A 22,968-nucleotide genomic window follows, 5' to 3' on the forward strand; every position below is an offset into this window, starting at 1 on the left:
GCGGTACTTAGGAGAACTTAGAGCTCTGGGAGCTGACCCTCTTGACCTCCCCTATTCAAGGGAAGGAGCTGCCATCCTCGTGGGGCAGTTCTTTGTGGTGTGTTCTGTCTGTTGCTGGGTCTGCTGGCTGATTCTCCATGCTTGGCCAAAGGTAGCGACAGCTGACCCAGTAAGGGAGGCACCAACTTCTGTTCAACAGTTCGTCCTTGTAGCGCACAGGTGGTGGAGTGTAGTGCGCCTGCCGACATCAGGGGTTCTTGTGGTAAGCTCCTGAGGTAATGACAGCCTCAGACCCCTGCCATTGGGGGCCAGTGGTGGTTTGCAGAGAGGGCAGTAGTGTCTTAGACGATCTGGTTACTGGTCTGGCCAGGGTAGCGTTCAAACCTCCTGTTGGCTTCTTCACTGAAGGCATCACCTGCAGAGCAGACAGGCACCGTGAGGAGCTGTCCCTGCACAGAGGCAAGAACACACTACCTCATGGGCAATGGTAACGGGGTGGAGCCCTCCCTCCTGCCCCGCATTCACCCTTCTCGCCACCCACCGATGTGGCAGTTGTGCACCCAGATGCGGTGCCCGTCATATTTGCAATTACACTTCATTGCATTGTTGGTGAAGTCACTCTCTGCCACCTCAAAGTTCGGGTTGATAACCACCTGTGGGTGACGAGGAACGCTGTTGTGACCCCACCGCACCCCTACAGGTCAAAGGCGTCTTCATCGCCCACCCCAAACCCCAGCATCTGAAAGCCCAGGCAGGTGCCAGACACCTGAAGGATGTAGTTTCCCGGCTTCACATCTGTGATGTCGATCCACTGACAGTCGATGTCATGCCTGTAGAGATCCCAGCACCCCACGGTGATGCCCTGCTCTCCAAAGTTGGCGCACTCGTACCTCTTGGAGACATCTGAAGGGAGTGTTGTATGTCAGCGAAGGGCAAAGCTGTGCCTGGGTCTAAGTCCACTCTGGCCCCGACTCACCCTCCTGACACTCAGTGTCTTCTAGACAGAAACTAGCTTTGTGGCCCTCAGCCACCTTGGTGCCGTTGGGGGTCAGGATATCATAATGAGTGAAGATGTCCATACTGTGGTAATGCCTGTGGGAAAGGGAGCTTGTGATTCTTCCCCGGATTTCAGCAGGCTCGGCACACACCCCTGCAGCCTTGCCTCCTTCTCTGCCCCCCTCCCTGCCCTCTCACCCGTGACACTCATGCCACACCCAGGAGTGTCGCCCAGCCTTGGGCCTAAAGTCGGCTCTTCCTAGGTTATGGATCTGGGAAGAGAATCGGAGCAGACGCCGGTGGCCGTAGGGCCAGTTGGCCGAGCGGGCGGAGCTGGCCAGGCAATTCTCTTCGGCAGCACAGTACAGCATGTGCAATGGCCGGTCCTCGATATAAGCCGTCTCCTGTACCAGTGCTGAGTGCAGCAGCAGATCAGAAGCAGCTGCGTGAGACAGGGGGATGGTTACCACCGAGGGTGCTTCCGTCTCCTCAGGGGGACAGGTTCCCTCATGGCAGATCACAGCACGGGCCCCTCCCAACGAGCTTCTCTGGCTTGTCCTACTCACTCTCAGAGCAGATGACTCCCGCCGTGAAGCGGGTTCCTGGCCTCTTGCAGGTGACGTGGGCGCTGTGGTGGGCACATTGGTTCAGGGACAGCTCAGACCCTGTGCAACGTACTCCGCTCATTACCACCTCAGTTACATTCCCTGAGTCCCAGTACCAGGTCTCCTGAGGATGTAGGCAGGTGTTTCCGTGAGGCCATAGGTTCCGGTTTCCAGGGTCAAGAGACCTGTTTCCACAGTCCTTACCCAAGACACAGACTTTGGTGACAACAGCTTTGTCTTCCTCTTCTCCCTACTTACCTGCAGGCCGTGGTTGGCATAGCCGAGACCGAGTTGTCTACAGGCCACCATGGCCTCCAGTGTTCCCCAGTCATCCCCACAGATGAGGCCCCAGCGTAGATGCCCAGGCGCCCCTATTTGCACCTCGACTCGCCCTTCATATCGGCTGCGGCCCCCACTGAGTCGGATCTGTATAGAGGGGAAGTGCAGGGGGATTGTGGGGGTGGCAGTCTAGGGCAGGGAGCAGGGACAGAGAGTGGGCTCACAAATGGCAGGGTTGTGTGGGAGCTGAGGGGTGTCCCAGCCTGGGTAGAAAGACCTCCAGTAGAACGCGTGACTGACCTTGGTCTCCACCCCCGTGTAGGGGAGGTTGCACCGGACACCAGCATCCTGGCCATGGGAGCAGTCCTCAGCCGTGATGTTCTTGGACAGGCATTTCCAAAGGGAGGGTTCCTGGCCAGAGCACCGGACTTCACTCAGGTGGATAGCGCCCATGCCTAGAGGCGGAAGTCAAAGCTGAGGAGGTTGTAATTAGACCGTAGTGCAGAGGACTCCGTGCCTTCCCCAAGGAATGTACCCCTAGAAGTGTGAATATCCTCTCCCCTCACCCTGCCCCATGCGGGCGCCACTCAGGGCCTCTCGGGCAGTGCCAAAGCCCAGCTCTCGACACACCACGCTGGCTGCCTGCAGATCCCACTTCCGGTCGCAGACTGTTCCCCATGTGCCAGCCTTCAGGACTTCCACTCGGCCTTCTCCCGGGTGAGCACCACCCTTTAGACGCACGCGGGCCTGTAGAAGAAAGACATAGCCAACGAGGTGGGTGGGAACCTTGGTTTGGGGAGACCAGGGAGCCCAATGAGGTTTTTGTGACAGTGGGTGGCATCAGGTCTACTGGGTGGTTCCAGGTCTTCAAAGGTCAAGGCCGCGCTTAGTAAGTAGAGGCCAAGCTAGGGAGTTCCCACCCTAGATGGGGAAAGGTCACATTCACTGTCTTGGGCTGGAGTGTGTAGCTGAATAGGAAGTTTGCCTCTGTGTGTGTGTGTGTGTGTGTGTGTGTGTGTTCCTTGTCTTACCTCTCCTTGAGGCTTAGAGTGCTGCTGCTTCTTCTGACCAGCGGAGGTGGCGTAAAGAGGACCCAGCATACAGCTCACCACAGCAGGGCTTCCCCCAGAGCACCTGCCGGTGTCATTGGCACGATAGAACTCCAGAGAGCAAAGGGAGAGGTGGGCTTCTGTGCCCACACATGCCACGCTGTGCAGACCAAAGGAGTGCTGCTTCTTCTGGGCCAGCATCCTATGGGGACAGGAGTGGGGTGCAGTCCTAAGCCCCCTGCCCTGAGAGCCATTTGCCACATCACCTCCTTGCCACCCTCCAACCTCTCATGGCCTCTTATCCCTTTTCTCCCCTGCTGTGTTTTTCTTGTCAGGAGACAGGATTGTCTAGTGTGTAGTATGAAAGAGCGTTGCCTGCCCAGTCAGGGTCCTTTGGAGACCTGCAAACAGAACCCCAAGGGAAGGGTGGCCAGGTTTCATAGCAACCTTGTTCTTGTTTGTTTGGTTGGTTGGTTTTGTATTTTGAGACAGTGTTTCTCTGTAGCCCTGGCTGTCCTAGAATCCTAGGCTGTCCATAGAGCAGGTTGGCCTTGAACTCACAGAGCTCTGCCTGCCCCACCTTCTCTTGGAGTGCTGGGATTAAAGGCAGACACCACCACCTTACAGCTCCAACCTTGTTCTTAATGACATAAAGGCAGGCTGAGGCCATTTAGGTCATTAAGGGACCAAGGCAGCCATGCAAATCTAACAGGAAGCCCAAATCCAATGGGAAGAGGTGGTTAGAAGGAGGGGCTGGCACCAAACTGGCCTGAACAGCCAGCGAGCAGGCCCTTCTATCATGCTGTGACTGAACAAGCCACATAGATGAGCTAGGATGCAAATTCCTGAGGAAGTCTTCATTTAAATGGCTTCTCAGAGGCCAGAGGGGCTTCCAGGTGAGAAGCCCTGTGGTACTTTGACAGCCAGCCACGGCAGAAATAGACTGGAAGAACTGGCGCTGACTCTCTGGAATGAAAAGAAATGCAAAACGGACGAAAGTTGGAGGGACTACGTGGTTAACGAGGGAAGGTAGCTATGGACATCCCAAAGGTAAGCACGGGTGTCTTAACGAGGTATTCATGCCTGTGCAATTTCAACGGACCATTGTCCCACAGCCAGCTGCGCAGAAAATAGGACAAAGCTGGACCTGTTAACCTTGTAGAGATGCCTGAGAGAGGAGGGAACTTGTAGATACTATCAGAACAAGAGCTTGCAGCTAGATGATTGGGAGGGAGAACTCTTCCCAGAAAGGCTGGGTGGAGCTCGGGGAAAGCAGAGGGTTATATGGGCAGAGTAGGTCCAAGAGGCTGATTTATTGCAGTCTGGTGTCCTATCCCTGACATGAGAGAAAAGAAGGAATGTAACAATTTTAAGCCAGGAAGACAGGAGGAGAAGTTATTTATAAACAGAACAGACAAAGGACTGGACCAAGGTAGCCCACGCCTTTAATCCCAACACTCCAGAGTCAGAGGCAGGTGGATCTCTGAGTTCAAAGCAAGCCTGGTCTGCATAGTGAGTTCCAGGACAAGCTGGGGCTACACAGAGAAACCCTGTCTCAGGAAACACACACAAAACAAAACACATGCAAAGCGGGTGAAGGAGGCTGGAGACTTCACAGAATGAGAGTATCTGGAAGCTGAGGGTAAGCAGATCCCAAACACCAAAGACCAGGTTCTGTTTGGCTGAAAAATCAAAGTCAAGCCACCACAGGAAAAGATATCTAACTTCCTTCTCTCTTAGCCTCTCCTTATAACCACTAAAAACAGCAGTGCATGTTGGGCATATTTGTGTTGGGCAAAGATGACCTCAGCCAAAGAGGATTACGAGAACTTTCACTCATCAAATTCTGACCTGACAGCTACCAGGGACAGAAGTTCACTCGTGAGGCATACCATGGGGTTGCTGGGGAAACCTGGAGCTTGCTGAGGGCAGAGAGGATGATGGAAAAGATACCTTCTCCTGGCCTCCATCACAAGTTGTCAGGGAGCTTCCGGTGGTGCTGCCTGCCTTTTTAAGACAAGTTAGATGGAAGGGTTGGAAGTCTCTTATTCCCTTGAATTTCGAGGGACCCCGGGAAGAAAATATGCAGCTGGATGCCCAGTAGGCAGCCAGGTGGGGGGCTGTGCTGCTTAAGCTTTTCCTAAAAAAAAGTTCCATAGGCTACCCTCCCCACCAGGTAAGCTGGAAAAGTTTGCTTAAAAAAAAAAAAAAAAAACTTTAATAATGTATATATGCGTGTGTCAGAGTGTCAGTAGGGTAGAGTTGCCTAATGTGGGTGCTGGGACTTGAACTCAGGCCCCCTGCAAGAGCAGTTGACACACTTAACCATCGATCCCAAGTGGGATCCATAGGCCATTTCTCCAGCCCCTAGTAATATTTACTTAAAAAAAAATAGGACTTAGAAGCACTCATCAGATAAATCAGGATGGGAACAGTGATCTCTTGGGCACTTGCAGGGAAGGCAGGTACAGGACAGAGCGCTGGATCGATTACTGGAGTTCACGGAGGGAAGACAAGCATACAGGCAAGAACCAAAGTCCGTGACTAACACAGTCCCCAGGGACTCACAGCACAGTGCATTACTTCCCGCATCTGGAAGGATCTGGAAAGTGTTTGTCATAGCTGCCAGTCTACCTGTCATCAACTCCACCAGTCCAACAGGCCTGTCCTGCATGCTTTCCTGATGGAGCTGCCCCTGCCCCTGCCCTGCCCTGCCCTGCCCCTGCCCCTGCCCCTGCTTCCTCTCTACCTCCATCCAACCCCAACCTCATTTACCTCTTGCTTGGCCCTCTGCCCACTTGGGGCTTGTGTTTGACTTTAAACTTGTTGGTTGTTCTGCAAAAGGGAGAAAGGTGTTGGTAGAGGCCGTCACTGAGCAAAGCTTTCTGCTTGCAGGCAAAGACTGCTGAATGCCAAGGGCATACACTCAGCAACTCCTGATGCTCACCGGAATCAGTGCCACTAAAGGCGAATCTAATTATGGAAATCCAGGTGAGGGGGAGGAGAGGAGGTCGGCAGAGGGTCAATGGAGGAGAGAGTGGAATTGTTCCTGGACCAAGGGAGTTGTGCTGAGAGGGGATGGGGGCTGGGAGGAGGAGAGATGCAAGGGCTGAGGCTGCAGTGTCTCCTCAGCTGTTCCTACATAACTTCCTCCTCAAAGTCCCTAAGATCAGAGCTCACCCATTTCCATGCTAGCTTCCCATCCTCCCCTGGGAGCAGCCACTCTCCAACTACATTCCTAACCCACAGGCTCGGGTTCCGGGATGGACGTGGATAGGTGTCTATCCATCCATCCACCTCCTGAGGCCTCAAGGACTGACAGGAGGTCCCTGGGGCTCTTGCCCCTTTACCTTCCAGGGAACTTGGGGTGTCGGGCTGAGGCTTTGGCCGCTCGCTTCCTCAACTTTCTGTGAGAGTAAGACAAGATCAAGTCAGGACTGGTGTTGAACTAAGTGGGAAAGGCCAGTGCAGCCAGAACCAGGGGCAAGATTCCTAAGAGAGCTGCCAAGAGTATAGAGTATGTGGTCATCAGCTACTCCAAAGGCTCCACTGTTCCCGGCAGCACAGGAACAGGTGAGTGAGCCTCCGGGAAGGACTCAGAGCAGTGCCCTGGAAATTCAATCAAGAAGGATGAGGGATGAGGGCCGCTGGCTCTGCAGGTTGGTGGAAAACCTCAGGAGAGGGCAGAGGAGGGGCCATTGGGATCTGGAGTCAGGGAAGCAGCTTGGATCAGGCCCAGGGAGGCTGACACCGTCTCTTTCACTCTTTGCGTGTGTGCCTCTTGGGTGATCTCTCTAAGGAATACCCTGGCACTGTCTAGACCTGAGACTACTGGACCAGGGACTGAGAGTATATCTGAGGACATTAGCTTGGACATTTGACCGGGAGTTCCAATCCCATAGGCCTGGTCAGTCACAAGCTGAGCTCATCTCCCAAGCACGCATGCAGGGAAGTAAATTATTGCCTTTTTTCATCCTCCAAGGGGCTCCTAAGTCTGTTTCTCCCCATTGTCCATTGGGGTTTGAAGACTTTAATTATGGCTACTCTGTCCTGCCCAACACTTTGTATGCTTCTCTTGGGGGCAGGGTTGAGACAGGGTTGATTACATAGCCCTGGCAGGCCTTGAACCCGTGGTGATTCTTCTGCCTTGCACCACGAATACTGGGGCACAAGATACACTCTGTATCGAGGCTGGCCTTGAACTTATAGATCTGCCTGCCTCTGCTTCCCCAGTGCTGGAATTAAAGGCTGCACTACCACCACCTGACAGGTCTGCATCTTAGAAAGAGGTTTGTGGCGTCCCTGTTGAGCCCTTGGCTACTGTTTCTTTGTCCATGTCCCTGCCCTCCCATTTCTTTTGAATACTCATGCATTTTGATGTAATGTATTGTGTGAAAGTGCACTAAGATTTTATACGTGCACTTTTAAATTTATTTACTGTCTTTCCCGGAGCGTTGTCCAAACTTGTAATTCTCTTGCCCGAGCCTCCCAAGTGTTGGGATTATAAGCCAAAGCGGTCACCAGCCACGGCTTTTCTTGTTTTTGTAAATTTGGTTTTTTGTGGTGGGCGTTTTGCTTGTATGCAGGGCGCACGAGGAGGTCAGAAGAGGGAATCAGAGTTCCAGAAATGGAGTCACAGACGGTGGTGAACCACCATGTGGGTGCTGGAACTTTTACCCTGTGTAGTCTGGAAGAGCAGCCAGTACTCCTAACTGCTGGATAATCCCTCCATCACTGTGAGTTTTCTTTTTGAGGCAGGTAGTCCTCAATTATGTAGTCCTGGCAGACCTCAACTTCAACATGAATCCAAGGATGACATTGAAGGCATGTGCTGCAGGCCCGGCTTTTACTTGTTTTAAAAGTTATTTGTTCCATTAATTATTTAAAAGTTTACATTCCCTTATTTGTGTGTGTGTGTAAGTGGGTAGAACGTATGTGTATCCATGGGAGCCAGAATAGACCACTTTATTTCCTGGAGCTGAGTTACAGGTGATCGTGAGACCTGACGTGAGGACTGAGAACTAAGCTCAAGTCCTCAGAACAGCAAGCACTTTAACCAACGAGCCATGCTCCAGCCCCGTAATTATCTCATTTATGAAAACCCATCCCGGGGTTGGGGATTTAGCTCAGGGGTAGAGCGCTTGCCTAGCAAGCTTAAGGCCCTGGGTTTGGTCCTCAGCTCCAAGAGGGGAGAAAAAAGACAAAATAATGAAAAACCCATCTGATAAAACAGGGAGCCTTGGCCTGATCACATCATCCCACAGACCTCTTCATCGAACTGCCCTCCCCCCACCCTCCACTCCGGAGACAGGGTCTCCAAGTCGGTCTGTAATTCCAGATCCTCATGCCTTAGGCTCCAGTCTTCTGGACTTGTGGGTGAATACCGCCATGTCTAGCTTCACAGAACACCTTACTGTCACTTGACATGGTAGCGCACACCTTTAATCCTAGCACTTAAGGGGCAGAAGTACATAGATGTCTGATCTGAGGCCAGTCTGGTCTATATAGTGAGTTTCAGGACAGCCATGTAAAGAGACCCTGTCCCTCCCCAAACAAATCAACCAACCAACAAACCAACCAACTAGCCACTTCGCTGTCTTTCCCCATCGCCTTTATTAGAAAGGTCTAGCGGGTCTGTAACCACAGCCTGTGGATCTGAAATCTGGTGCCTGCCTACATCCACCATCATTTAGCATCTTTGTGCTCTCCACGCTTGTGTGTGGGTCAGTCAGGATGTTCCACACGACGTGCATGAGAGAGTGGAGCACCCGAGGCTGAGGCATTGGGATTATCCTTTTGAGCTGCTACATAGGGGGAGTGTCTTCTCTAAAGAAGTGTCTTCTTAAGTACTGAAACTCTCAGTTTCTTTACCCACACAAGAGCAGTGAGGAGTTTGAATGCCTATATATTTTCCTTCTATAGCTTCCGTGTGTTCTACAACACCAAAACAAGTTTAAAATTATAAATATGAAGGTGGGCACGGTGGTGCACTCCTGTAATTAATTTGATAAAATGTTTGGTGGCTTTATCTCTCTCTCACACATGTCATATATATATATATATATATTAAAGAAGCAAAGAGCAAAGCAGTCAAAGCTAAGGGATAGCAAGATGGCTTAGTAGGTAAAAGCTCTCACTATTGAAACCTGGGAACTTGAGTTTGATCCCAGGAATTCAGCATGGAAGGAGATAACCGTCTTGTGAAAGTTATTCTTTGACCTCCCCCCACACTAGCACACAACACAGCACACAAACACATGATAATAAACAAGATAAAACAATTCCTAGTTGGGCTGGAGAGATGGTTCAGTGGTTAGAGCACTGACTGTTCTTCCAGAGGTCCTGAGTTCAAATCCCAGCAACCACATGGTGGCTCACAGCCATCTGTAATGGGATCTGATGCCCTCTTCTGGTGTGTCTGAAGAGAGCTACAGTGTACTTATATATAATAAATAAATCTTAAAAAAAACAATTCCTAGTCAAATTAATGGTTAGTAGTGTGATTAAATGCCACCCTCAGCTGGGCGTACAGATGTAGACCCAAGTTCCCAGACTTGGAAGTGGAGGCAGAAGGACCAGAGGTTTAGGGATAGCCCTTATTTTCTGGTTGTCCCTTGGTCCCCAGAGGAAAAATGATTGTGCTTAGTGTGGAATCACCAAAAGCCTGCAATAGAAGGGGCACACAGTGGGGCATCAAATAAATGTTGGATGAGTGACTCTCTAGACCTTGTCTTTTCCAGTCTCCTCCTGAAAAAGCTTGGGTTCAGTCCTCCAAGTGTCTATAGCCTGGTGTGGGTTCTGAAAGACAAAGCCTGAGCCCAGTGCGAGGAACTCAGCCAGAGACAATGCCAGCACAGCCACACACCGCACACAGCGTTGTAAAACACTGTCCATCTGCAGGCGACTCAGCTGTGATCCTCAGGGCTGAAGGGACCACAGTAAAGAAAAATCCCAGCAAATAAGGAAATGAGTGGATGTTACAGAATGTATTGATTATTAGAAAGACAGAAAAAGGACGTTTTCTTACTCTACAGATAAATGCTATTTGAGAGTAAGTTGCTAAGGTAAACATATGGCAATTCTTAGAGATCTAAAATTATTGGAATATAAGATTACACTCAAACCCACAGCATTCTGTGGAGGCTTACTAGAGACAGCTGTGAATATAGTTTATCTGGATTTTAGTAAGGTTAAAAAAAACTCATAATTTCACTATAGATGAGAGAATGAAATATTGGCTACACTAGCATCATGTTCTATCCAGAGTATATTCAGGTTCAAAAGGCAGCTTTATACGTATTAGAGATAAGAGCTGAACCGGTTTTCTATCTCAGTGCAAGGAGTGTAGACGTTTTTTCAAAGACTGGCACTTCTGCAATACCCTGCCCACATCTTATGCTGTGTGCTCAATGAAAGTCATCTAACTGGCTGTTTATCTCATTTACCAGATGAGATGCTCCAAGAAGGAAGTCACTCTTTGCACAGCCTTCCCTAGGATGACTTGGAGCTGGCCAGTCTAATCTCTGAGGCCCCAGGCACAGCCTCCCAAAGACAGCCTCAGGCACCGCCCCTGACAAGAACTCTGACCTCTCAAGGCCCCAGGGCCCAGACTCCAGAAATCTGCCTGCCGACCGCTGCCGTCACTGGCGCGCACGCGCACTCCGCACCTTGCCTAGCAGGTTCAATTTATGAGTTAGAAAAGCTTTCGAGGTCACACATGGCTTTGCAGTTACCTATATTACAACAGTCTCTTTGCGTTCCCTCCTGGGCTTCCCACAGTGCCTCTCACCCTCCCCAAAGTCCGAAAACACCTTTAGTCCTCCGCACCTGTAGAAGGCCATGTTGACTCTCTTTTCTCCAGGGAAGCCCAGCATACCACAGACTACGTGGCTGTTGTGGGCGCTCCAGCCTTTGTCACACACTTGCGACCAGCCTTCAGGAAGCCTGACTTCAACCAGGCCCTCAGTCACAGGCAGGGGTCGCCTGCCCCACTCCACGGCTGGTCGGAGTCTCACTTCCTCCACTTGCAGCTGATGTTCCACCTGAGAAGGGACCAGAGGCAGGGGAAAGAATCAAAGTAGCAATACTGCGCCGCTCTGAAGGAGCCCCGATTGCGTCTGTAAAACCCAATGGTGGGAACACTGAGACAGTGCTGAGGAAGACGCCAGGCCAGCTGCCTATGTGGGGGGTGTGCCCCAGAGTGCAGCGTGTAGCAGTGGAAGAATATGCTATGCTCGAGACATAATCACAGGGTCCGAGGGCACTAAGAAAGGGAAGCTATGATAAGTCTGCCTGCAGCACGAGGCAACCTTCACAAGGTCTTAGGAAGAAGAGGAAGTAGGAAAGATACTGGAGGAGAGGGACAGGTGAACAGGAGTGAAGCTGGAGAGCTCATGCCAGGTTTAGTCAATCAATGTGAATACTTGAAATAATCGGGTTTGAGGGCTAGAACTCTTCCTGAAGACCTGAGGTTCAATTCCCAGGACCCACATGACAGCTCACAACCATCGCTAACTCCAGTTCCATGGGATCCAGTGCCCTCTTCTGGCCTCTCTTCACTAGGCATGCGCAGGGTGCACAGACACATGTGACTGCAAAACACCCATACCCATTTTTTAAAATTGGATTTTACAGTGCGGTACCTCATCTGCCTCCATCTTTCAAGTTTCCCGGAAATCTACATTATCCTATAAAGGCTTGCCTTTATAATATTTCTTCTAACCACATATGGCACCTGGCAGCCTTTTGTGTGTGTGTGTGTGTGTGTGTGTGTGTGTGTGTGTGCGCTCTCGCGCGGGTGTGCCCAAGTGTGTACTGCAGACCTCAATGACGTTGGAGTCTGAGAAACCGGGAAGGCGCTGGTCCTTGCAGATCACCCCAGCATCTTCATCATGGGTACAGTCACTGTTTCCCCAGCCCCGGGAGGCACACTCTGTCACACTTCCTTCAGTGCCCCTGCAGCTCAGATTGTCCAACCAGATTCGGCCTATGGAAAGGGAGATGAGCAAGAAGTGCTTGGGGATAGTTGACAGAGTGATGGTGACCTCATGTGACCTTGAGGCTACTCCTTCTTTGATGAGAAAAAGATGGGAAATTGACAGGGAGGGTCTGGAGGGGGAGAGGAAAGAGGGTGTAAGGTTGACGCAAGGCTAGTGGTCATCTGGGACACTGAAGAATTCATTAGGGTGAATTAAAACAAAAACAACAACAGAGAGTCAACATTTAAATTCTCACCAATATCAATAAGGGTTCATTCAGTAACAGATATAATTAAGTACCTACTATGTGCCAAATGCTTTGCCATAGTATATACACCATCATTCCTAGGCTGGAGCTGTCGGATTACTTTATATAAATATAGACTGGGGCTCCAAAAACTGATGTAGCTTGCCTAAGTCTGACCTCTCACTGAGACTCGGGAAGATTCCTTCCCTTCACCCTTCCACCTACCCTGTAGCAGTTCCTGTACACCTACGTTGCCTATTACCACAGAAACCCTATCTTTACTTTCTGGACCATATCGACCATCATTGACCACTCAAAACTGGGAGGAACCTCCTGAAAAGTATGTGTCTCAGCCAGGGATCTAGTCTAACAGGGTTTTAACCTTTCTGCCCCAGGAGGCCACATAACTCTCAGAAAGTCCTTGTGGGTCTTTATAACTTTCCTCTGCTAGGTCTTATTCAGTCCTTTGATGCTACCCAGAAAACTCTTCAGCCACGATTGTCCTTCCCGAACTGAACCCAATCATCATGTAATTGCTAAGTGAGGCTTTGCTTGTTTGTTTCAGGGCCAACCTTCTGGTTTCTTTAGTTATTCCCTCAGAAAGTGGTTTCCCCTCTGTCTCTGTCTGTCTGTCTCCACCTTCCTCCCTCCTTCCCTCCTCTCTGGAGGGCTGAGTGTAGGGAAAGCACTCCACTTCTGAGCATTTTCACTTTCTACTGTCCCTCTCAGAGCGTGCCATCTCCAAGGTGACATTTATCTCGGAGACAGACGGTAGAGCATCTGGGGACAGGGGAGGGGAGATCAACAGCAGGTCACATCCTTGTCCACCCGTCAATCCTAGTGTGGGCCCATATGGTCTGAGCACTTTCAGCCTCAGAAGATGGTGTCCCAACCCTCATACCCATTGTACTTGTTCCACACGAGTCCCTGCTTGCTGGTTTCAGCTCTGGCCTGGATCCCAACTTTGTCAGTGGTGGTATAGGACCCCTTCCAGCTAGGGGACGTCCCCAGATTACCATTGAGTCCACTGCACTTGGGTTCAGCGCTCCCCTGCACTGGGCCTTCTTTGTGCATGGAATCCTACATAGGAATCTTATAATGTGCATAGAATCTTCCTTTGCAGAAGAGAACGTAACCCCCTCCTCACTGTACATGGGGAACACTGGAGGCTCCTGGAAAGTACTGGCTAGCTTCAGGTCATATGGCCCTGAAATTCGTATGTGAGACGGCTTATTATCTGTGGATTTGCCTAATCCTATCCATTCTTGGTGTCCCATGTCTTTTTGGCTGTCCCATCATGGTGTTTTGTTCTTCTCCCTGTACTCGAGAAGAACTCAAGTACATCGCTCACCTGTCCCCGGGCCATATTTGGCGCTATGGGTCCAACCTGTGGCTTCTGTGAAGCCCAGCTCGCGGCAGAGGACATGGGCGGCCTGCAGCGTGAAGTCATCATCACAGATGGTGCCCCATTCACCGGCTCGTTGTATCTCCACGCGACCCTCATAGGGCTTTCTAGGGAAGCCAGCCAGCCGGAACCTCAGCCCCTGGCTTCCTACCTTCTTCTCTGGGTCGGTGGAAGGAGACGGAGACCCCACACCGGAGCTGTACAGAAAGTGCAGCAGCAGTAGCCGCCATGGGCAGCGATACCACACACTGACAGCCCTCATGGCAGGGAGGGCCCAAGGAGGGGGGGCACTAAGGGACAGAGAAGGAGAGACACACACACACTAAATGAGGGTAGAAACACAAGACAGGCATATCCCTAGACACCTAGATTAGGGGGCGGGGGAGGGAGACTTTCCCTTTGCAAATAACAAGACGTAGAGCTAGTTGTTCATGTCTGTCCCACTGGAACCTTCCCTGGTTTGGCCATCATTACCACCGTTACCGGCATCTCTGTGTGCTTCCATTCACGGGGTGGGTACGGGCTAGAGACCGAGAGTCTAAGGATGGTCTGGGTAAACAGAGATATTGAGAAGAGACAGAGAGGACAGCCTAGACAGGATGTGACAGGAAGGAAGACTGTGGGAATGAAGGGGGGGGGGACCAGAAAGACACAGGGGTGAGAGACGCATTGAATATGGATAGATGATTTTTAATAAAACCAAAAAAAAAAAAAAAAAGGGGAATGAGAAGCAAAAACCACCGCGCGGAGAGGGAGTAAAAGCCAAGGTGCAGGCACAGGAGAAATGACGTAAGACCCATGCAGTTAGACTCAGACAGCAGCACAGGCAAGGGGAGCGTGGGAGACCTGTCCCGGAAGATCTCAGCACTATGAATGAGAGGAGTCCTCCTGTGGAGGCAGATGTCCAGGCGCGAAGGGCTGGGGCTAAGCAGAATAAGAGCCACCCTCCCTAGCACATGGACTCCTAAATCTGCTGCAGGGTCGGGGGCTCCAGGAGACCTATGCTTCAAACTGGGCAGGGTTTGGTGTGGAGTTATTCAAACTCCCCGTAACACCTCCTTTTCTGTCACTGGGCAACCAGAAGCTAGAGCTAGCTCCTCAGCTCAGGCCTTCTCTACCCAAGGCTGAAAACAGCCCTTCACAGTAAGAGGGGCCCTGAATTGCTTCCCCCAAGTCAGACAAGACAGCTTTGTTCTGGGGGCATTTGGCTCCGAAGCCCCGGTGTTCAGCTTAGGGCCTACAAACTGCACCCCGAACCCTCCATACCCGGCAATCTGCTCAGCTCTCTCCACTTTTCTGTTTCGCTCCTTTAGCAATAATAAAACTGTCAGTTGGTTGGCTTCCCCGACTCCATCCCAAATCAGTTTTCCCCCTGGTCCACCCTCCTCTCCATCCCCAACTTCTCTTCCCACTGGCCGGCAGTAACTCCCCTACCTTCGACTAGGCAGAACTCCAGAGGCTGGAAGCAGAGTCCTGGTCCTGGAGATTACTTTCAGGACTTCTCAGAAAAAAAGTGTTCGGCCAGGGGAGACTGGACCCCCCCTTCCTCCCCCCTCTTCGTTGGTCCCTCCCACGTCCCCTAGAGCCCTCCCACATTCCGCTTTCCCCTCCATTCCGGCCAGGCCAGCTCCCTCCTCTAGATCTTCCCCCTCCCCTGTGGAGCTGGCTGCAGCCACCACCCCCTCCCACTCCTCCCGGCTCAATGAAGCTTCCTCCCCCGCACACCCCCCCCCCCCCCCGCAGGTTGGAGGCCCGGCAGCCGCGTTCAGGATGCTGGACTCGCTAACAGTTTCAGGACAGGAGGACGGGCCCCCGTGACAGCAGGAAGCTTTCCAGCCGGTAGCCGTTCCTCCACATCTCCAGCGAGACAGATTTACCAACAGTCCAGTCCAATTCTAGGGCTGGGCCATGGGAACAAGTCCCACAGAGAAAACTAATGTCCTGAGGGCCCTCTTGGTCGTTCTGGCGTTCCCGAAGTCCCTGCAGGTGATGTCATGGCCTTCACTCTGATGTCACGTTAAACATATGTCGTCACTTTCAGCTTCCACACATCCCCCGCCCCCCTCCGCCCCCCCCGCCCCCCCCCCGGCACTAGGGCCTCTGGTTGATGATCACGTCTTCCTTTAGGGGTGCCACTGTGCGTGCTCTCCCTGAGTTCTTCCTGCTGGCTCATTTTCCTCCTCCCACCCCCCCATCACCGCCGCAGGGGCCCGGGAGGGGCGGGCACGCCTCCGGCACCCTGCAGCCCCGCCCCGCCCCGCCCCCAGCCCTCGGGGCCAGGAAGCGCGGAAGAAATTGCCTGGGCCATGGAGGGGGCTTTGATGGAGGGTCCGCTTTTTCTGCAGAGTCAGCGTTTCGGGACCAAGGTAGTTTGTTTGTGGAGTGGGGGGATGGCGAAACCCCTCTGGACTAGAACTGGGTCAAAGAATCCAGAAAGAGGGAAGGGGCCGGAAGAAGGTCGGAACGGCGCGGGGGCAATTGTAGAGCCTCAAGATGTTCCCTTGAAAGTCTCGGGCTGTGCCCTCCTTGGCGTGGAGTTGGGATGGCATTATCTTTGGGAAAGTAGCCCAGCCTGGGAAGCCCGAGACTCAGATCGGCCTGCGTGGGTGTCTTCTTCCTTGTGGGGCGCGTGCTGCCGCGCACTCCCGAGTCTTTCGTTCTTTCCCAGAGGTGGAGGAAAACTTGGGCTGTGCTTTACCCAGCCAGTCCTAACGGCGTAGCGCGGCTGGAATTCTTTGATCACAAGGGGTCGAGCTCTGGAGGGGGTCGAGGCGGCTCTCGCCGTCTAGACTGCAAGATGATACGCCTGGCTGAATGTGTGAGCGTGGTGCCCGTGACTGTGGAGAGTCCCCCTGAGCCCGGCGCCGCTGCCTTCCGCCTGGACACCGCGCAGCGCTCACACCTGCTTGCAGCGGACGCAGCATCCAGCACCGCCTGGGTACAGACTTTATGTAGAACTGCCTTTCCGGTGAGTGACTGGGGGTGGGCACCCCTGGGCCTAAGGGACACTGCGGGGATGGAACTATTGTGGAGGCACTGGACTTCTTGCACCTACCCCAGACCCAAGAGAATTAGATATATGGTCCTTGATGGTTCCCTTTTCTGCAGAAAGGCGGCTGGGCTTTGGCGCAGACGGAGAACCCACCTAAGTTTTCTGCCCTGGAGATGCTGGAGAATTCGCTGTACAGCCCCACCTGGGAAGGTAGAAGTCTGGCGGGAATGGATTGGGGTGAAGAGGTGCTCTTGGGGAGCTAGTGATTGGAGTCTACCGAGTGCCCAACCTGCCCCAGCGCCCCTTCCCTTCCTATGTGTTCTTCCAGGATCCCAGTTCTGGGTTACCTCGCAGAAGACGGAGGCTTCTGAACGCTGTGGCTTGCAAGGCTCCTACGTACTGAGGGTGGAAGCTGAGAAGCTGACCCTTCTGACTTTGGGTGCACAGAGTCAAATCCTGGAGCCACTCCTTTTCTGGCCCTACACTCTTTTGCGACGCTATGGCCGAGACAAGGTGCATGGGGCTGTCTGAGAGGGTGGCTGTCAGGGAGGATTACTGGGCTGAGTACAGATACACTAACTTGGTCACATCTGTGACTCATTTCTTATGACACTCCTAATGTCTTTCCCTCCACACCCTCAGGTAATGTTCTCCTTTGAGGCGGGTCGCCGCTGCCCCTCTGGTCCTGGGACCTTCACCTTCCAGACTGCCCAGGGAAATGACATCTTTCAGGCAGTTGAGGCTGCCATCCAGCAGCAGAAAGCCCAAGGAAAGGTGGGACAGGGACAAGATATCCTCAGAACTGACTCCCATGATGCGGAGACAGAGGGCAAGATGGTTCCCCCTCCTGTTTCCCAGGAGCCCCTGGGCAGCCCTCCAGCCCTATATGCTGAGCCTTTAGATTCCTTGCGAATTCCTCCCGGCCCTTCTCAGGACCCTCTGTATTCAGACCCCCTGGGCAGCACCCCTGCGGGGACAGGGGCAGGGGTGTCTTCGAAGAAACCTCTCTATTGGGATTTGTATGGGCATGTGCAGCAGCAGTTACTGAAAACCAAGCTGACGGACTCCAAAGAGGACCCAATCTATGATGAGCCCGAGGGCCTGGCCCCTGCCCCTCTCCGGGGCCTCTATGATCTGCCTCAGGAGCCTAAGGATGCATGGTGGTGCCAGGCTCGGATGAAGGAAGAGGGCTACGAGCTCCCTTACAACCCTGCCACTGACGACTACGCTGTACCACCTCCTCGAAGCTCCTCAAAGCCTACCCCTGCTCCTAAGCCACAGGGCTTGATCCTTCCCGAATCCAGTACCACAGCCGGCAGTGGCAGCAAGGGCCACGGTTCAGATACAGCTCTGTACAGCCAGGTCCAGAAAAGTGGGACCTCAGGGAGTTGGGACTGTGGACTCTCAAGAGTAGGGAATGACAGGGCGGGGGTCAAGTCAGAGGGTTCCACCTGAGACAGTTGCTGACAGGAGGTCCATGGGGTGGTGGCACTGAAAATCAAAGAGGGTGGGAGGGTCCAGGAGACCAGAGCAGTCAAGGGATGACCAGTCCCCGGAAGTAATGGGAGTAGAACAAACAAGGCTGAGGGGGAGGCCCTGGGGAGGTCCAGCAGCACTAAGGAATGGGTAGCTGATGACTAGGCCTATGGAAGAGGTCCACTGGTCAGAGTGGGTGCGCTTTGTGGAGGCCAGTATGGATCCTTACTCTTGTATTGTTCTTTGTCCGATACATTTTAATTTATAAAGCAAACCTCATTAAAGCCAGCTTGGGTTGCAAAGGTCTCTGTGCATGAATAGACACTGTGGCGGCTTGTGCTGGGAGGGGGTGGAGGGATCAAGGGATGAACCAGAAATATGTTGGGGACCATGAGAAGATGAAGGGCCCCGGGGAGGGAAGCCTGCAGTGTGGTGCTTCACAGCCTGGGTGGTCACAGCCTCTGCTGGGCTGGTCTCTGTTGTCTGTTACCTACAGTTCTTAACTCTCCTCTGCTGTCCTTACACCAAGTGTGAGAATTCGGCTCTGCTTCGAAAGATTGCTTGCGGGGCTGGAGAGATGGCTCTGCGGTTAAGAGCACTGACCGTTCTTCCAGAGGTCCTGAGTTCAATTCCCAGCAGCCACATGGTGGCTCACAACCAACTGTATTGAGATCTGATGCCCTCTTCTGAAGACGGATACAGTGTACTTATATAGAAAAACTAAGTCTTAAAAAAAAAAAAAAGAAAAGACCTCATTGCATGAAATAGAGATGCTTCCCAAGCACTTAGTGCAGTTGAAAGCATAGGAAGGCACTTTACAAGTGGCAGCTATTTTTCTGTAATTCAAGGGAGCTATAGAAGGTAGGCAGGTGTGGGGAGAGCAGGCTAGGAAGGGAGTGGGGTTCTTTCACACCACCCACTCTCTTCTGCTAGGCTATACAACAGCACCCCGCCCCCTCAGCTTGCTTACAGGTCCTGAGTGCTCAGGCGTGCTCAGCTTTTGTGTGTCTGAAGCTAAGGGAACTGCTGTGGTGGTCTGAGAAGGGTGCCCTTCTGGACCAGGGCTCAGGTTCTGATGTCTTGCTTTTTCTTGAGCTGTGAACTCTCATCCTTATTCTTGAGTTGTAGTTTCCCAAGGGTGACTTGACCTTATCCACCTTCTTTACAGAGCTGCAGGAAGGGATTCTGGTCTAGGAATGCTCCGGACAATGGAGGAGGCTTACTGGGCGTTTAGTTATTTGTGTAAATACTATCAAATGACCCAAAGGAGAGACCCTGCTGGACAAAAGACAGGCTTGGCTGTGTTGTTTTCAATGTCCCCCGGCCGTTGGGCGGTGTCAGAGGAGAAAGAGGCTGTTTCTTAGCCTGAGCTCACTCACAGGCTGAGAGCAGGTTGATTTACCCTCAGGAAGCCATTCTGTGAGTGCTGTAGTGTGACTACCTTCCGGCGCTGTGGACTTAGGTCTAAGAAGAATACTCTTCCTCTGAATCAGAAGGCAGGAAGGTCCCTGAGGATGCTTTGCTGGCTGCTGACCTCTTCAGAGCTCTACCTGGGGCAGGAGCCACTGGTAGTGGAACTACTGTGGCTCGAGCTCTGTTGGTCTGCAGCTGACCACCCTGCAAAGAACAACCAGAGTTTCCTATGAAAACCAGACATTTCCTGAGTTCCTGTCCTGGTTCCCTGCCAGACTCCAGTCCTAATTCCTTCCCAGATCTCATTTCTGGAGTATGAAGAGGGCATCAGATCTCATTCTGAAGGCCCAGGGCAGTGCCAGAGCCCTCTAGGCAGCAACCTCTATGGTATTGTCTCCTTGCCCAGTGTCCCTTCTCTGTCACAGATGCTCTGCACCTATGCATCTGGCCACTTCTACCTCTGGAGTTTAGAAACATCCTTCTGCAGTTTTGACTCAGGTGAAAATGTGCTCAGTTACAGAGAAACCAGGAAAAAGCACCAGGCAAAAGGAAAGCTTAGTAGGACAGACCACGGACCTCGCAGGGACACTTCCTCTCCAGTTGCCCTCTGATTGGCCTCTCTTGCTCTTTCCTTCTTTTTCTGACTGGTCTCATTGTAGCCCAGGTTGGCCTTTGGCTCTCTGGGTGCTAGAATCACAGGTGTGAACCACTACCATGCTTGGCTTCTGGTTTTCAAGCTTTTCTACAATACCCCATTCCGAGGTTACTAGCTCAGGCTGGCCCTGTCTCTTCATCAGTACCCAGTGTAAGGTTCTAGCCAAGGCTGCCCCCCACCCCCTTCATCTGCTCATCAGTACCCAGTGTGAGGTTCTAGCCAAGGCTGCCCCCCACCCCCTTCATCTGCTCATCAGTACCCAGTGTGAGGTTCTAGCCAAGGCTGTCCCCCACCCCCTCATCTGCTTATCTGTACTCAGTGTGAGGTTCTAGCCAAGGCTGCCCCCCCACCCCCTCATCTGCTCATCTGTACTCAGTGTGAGGCTTCCCTTGCTGGTGCTGTGAAGTGTAAATGAACTCTGTACAGAAGCTTTCTAGAAAGCCTGGCAAATTACAATCCTGTCCCTTCCCCCAGGCGGTTCTAGTCTCGCTTTCTGTTAGCCCTTTTCCCCCATGGATTGTGGGTGCAGTTCCAGTGCAGCCTGTTTGCTTAACAAGACAGCTGGGTGGTAGATGATTAAGAGATATAAACCCCGCAGTTAGAATACCTAAGCTGTGGGGTGTGGTGGTGTGAGCCATATCCATTCCCCAACACCACACACTCACACACACACACACACACACACACACACACACACACACACACACACACAATCAGGAGGCTGATGCAGGTAAATGTCAAACTCCGGATCAGTTTGAAGTTACTTTGCTACACCATGAGACCGGTCTTGGGAAAATAAAAGAACCAAAACCAACCAACCGACCAACCCCCTCCACCTCAGCACTACAGCATGTGATTGCCTCAGCAGGTTCTTTCTCCTACCTCAGCTTGGTTTCCCCTTCTACTTGTGGAGTGTAGGTGCTGCTCTCTTGGGCCCCACTGTTGGGGGATAGATATGAAGGGCTCCCTTGGACTCAGGGCACAAAGGGGATGGGAGGGTAAAGGTAAGGTGGGGACAAGAGAGAGGTACCTTTCTAAGGCCTCGGCTTGCCCAGCTTGTGTAGAGCCGTCCCTGAGGCGTGGTGTGGGCACTGCTCAGATGTGAGTATAGGTAGGTCTCAACTTGTAGAGGGTTGTAGGTAAGCCCCAGCTCCAGGCTGTCTAGTGTGCTCTGGGGACGAGAGAGAGAGAGAGAGAGAGAGAGAGAGAGAGAGAGAGAGAGAGAGAGAGAGAGAGAGAGAGAGAGAGAGAAAGAATTTATTCAGGGAGCTCAAGGTGACCGAACATGAGATGTCACATAGAGACCTGAGTGTGTGAGAGGCTGGAAAAGGGTGAGGACATCAGGTGCTGTTGAGGCTGAGACAGATGAGTCCTACTGGGGTTCTGTTCCAGGAGGGTGGACTTGTGTCAGGTGACGAGACAGAAGGTGGAACTCCTGGTGGTCAGAGACTCTGAACTCCCTAATACCAGCCCCAGAAAATGCCACTGGGTTCTGAGAAAAACCAGAACTCCCCAGAGTGGTACAAGGGGCCCAGTGTGGAGGGCTGAGAGAGAGTGTCTTCTGGTTATCTGGTAGGGTAGGGGTGCTCCAGTCCTCAAGAGAAGAACAGGGAGTTCCCAGCCTGAGGTGAGCCGGGCATAGAAGGACATTTGAACACCGCATTCCTGAATAGTTAGGTTTTCCGGCCACAGCATCCTGTGCCAGGAACCACTGGCCCTGAAGTGAGACTGGCTGGGGAAGCCATGGCGCTCCTGCCTGACTTTTTGCATTCCCATGGCTGCCAAGCATCAAGCACAATCCCGGGCTCTGTTCTGTCTGCTCCTCAGCCAGCCAGCTAGCAGTGAATGTGGCTTCCATTCTCCCAGTCCAGCCTCCTCTTCTCCTACCCCAATCTGGGGGGCCCAAGGGGAGAATGTAGACAGAGAGAGCAAGGATGGAGGGGTGGGGAAAAGGGAAGGCGGGTGAAGAAGGCTGCCTCCCGGCCTGTTGGCTTCCCTGTATCTGAGTTCCAGACTTCTTTCATTCCTTTTCCCCAGCAGAGGCCCAGAGCACAGGCATGCACATGTATCAGAGGAGCACAGTGTGACCCAGCACACAGTGTGGCTCAGGAGGAGCTTAGAGACTTTGCACACTGGAGCGCTGTAACAAACACTCAAAGACATGAAAATCTGCCCACATCTTCCCCTTGAGCATCTCCCTTATGCCCACCGTTCCTTTGTTCCTCTGCGTCCCACTGACTCCTTCGATCCCTTCTTCCCTACTGGACTCCCCTCTTCTGAGCAACCTCATGGTTTCCTCAAGGTAGAAGTGCGGATGGGAGGAGGGTCATGCTCTTTTGCAAGGAGCGCTCCCCAGCAAGGTAAGCCAGTCAGTTTTACCACCTGGACCCTGGACCGCCTGTCCGGACTTCCTCCCCAGCCTGCTGTCAGCTTTCCTTTCTGGGACTCTGGCCCTTTTTTTCCTCCACAGCTAGCTATTTGTTAGCCTTCATTTAAATCAGATCTCAAGAATATATGTATGTGTGTGTGTACATGCATATGATTATGTGGGTGTGTGTTCTTGTGGGGTTGACTCTAGGACGGGTGACACTAATTCTCAATTATTTGCCTGTCTTCCCACTTCATTTCCTGCGCCTGCTTTTATCACTGACAGGCCAGAGCATACCCCGGCTGCCCTCCACACCCGCCCCCTCTACTGTGGCCCTATTTTTCTCTCTTGCCCCTTTCTCAAGCTACATTCTATTTGTCCCATGGTGTAGTAGCATGAGATGGACCACCACAGACTCATATTTGCATGCTTTGGAAACAGGAGGAGAAGCGGCCTTGTTGGAGGAGGTGTATCACACAGGGAGTGGGTTTTGAGGTTTCAAAGG

At 52.4% G+C, this 22,968-nt stretch overlaps 3 protein-coding genes across 3 annotated transcripts in view; 1 reads left to right on the forward strand and 2 right to left on the reverse strand.

The window, feature by feature from the left end:
• Window positions 1-43: 43 nt before the first annotated feature.
• LOXL3 (lysyl oxidase like 3) lies at window positions 44-13,821 on the reverse strand (the record flags this gene model as incomplete). The annotated part of the gene is made up of 13 exons (XM_080932041.1): window positions 44-415; window positions 542-653; window positions 767-903; window positions 977-1,092; window positions 1,195-1,438; window positions 1,563-1,725; window positions 1,860-2,027; window positions 2,181-2,335; window positions 2,447-2,627; window positions 2,912-3,131; window positions 10,757-10,971; window positions 11,752-11,915; window positions 13,506-13,821. 13 exons carry the CDS (start codon window positions 13,819-13,821, stop codon window positions 342-344), a joined length of 2,265 nt encoding a protein of 754 aa, XP_080788167.1. The 3' UTR covers window positions 44-341.
• Window positions 13,822-15,845: 2,024 nt separating this feature from the next.
• DOK1 (docking protein 1) lies at window positions 15,846-18,006 on the forward strand (the record flags this gene model as incomplete). Its single annotated transcript, XM_080931826.1, has 5 exons — window positions 15,846-15,925; window positions 16,228-16,527; window positions 16,668-16,761; window positions 16,880-17,064; window positions 17,194-18,006. The coding sequence occupies exons 1-5, from the start codon at window positions 15,866-15,868 to the stop codon at window positions 18,004-18,006; spliced, it is 1,452 nt and encodes a 483-aa protein (XP_080787952.1). The 5' UTR covers window positions 15,846-15,865.
• A 1,485-nt stretch (window positions 18,007-19,491) lies between these two features.
• Window positions 19,492-22,968, reverse strand: part of M1AP (meiosis 1 associated protein) — a gene marked incomplete at both ends in the record, with an annotated part of 68,291 nt that continues 64,814 nt past the window's right edge. The window contains 2 exons of the mRNA XM_080932129.1: window positions 19,492-19,644; window positions 21,126-21,266. Of these exons, the coding sequence (XP_080788255.1) occupies window positions 19,492-19,644; window positions 21,126-21,266 (294 nt within the window). The remainder of the gene's footprint in view (window positions 19,645-21,125; window positions 21,267-22,968) is intronic.

This window comes from Micromys minutus, assembly GCF_963924665.1.
Source record: "Micromys minutus genome assembly, chromosome: 18".
NCBI lineage: Eukaryota > Metazoa > Chordata > Mammalia > Rodentia > Muridae > Micromys > Micromys minutus.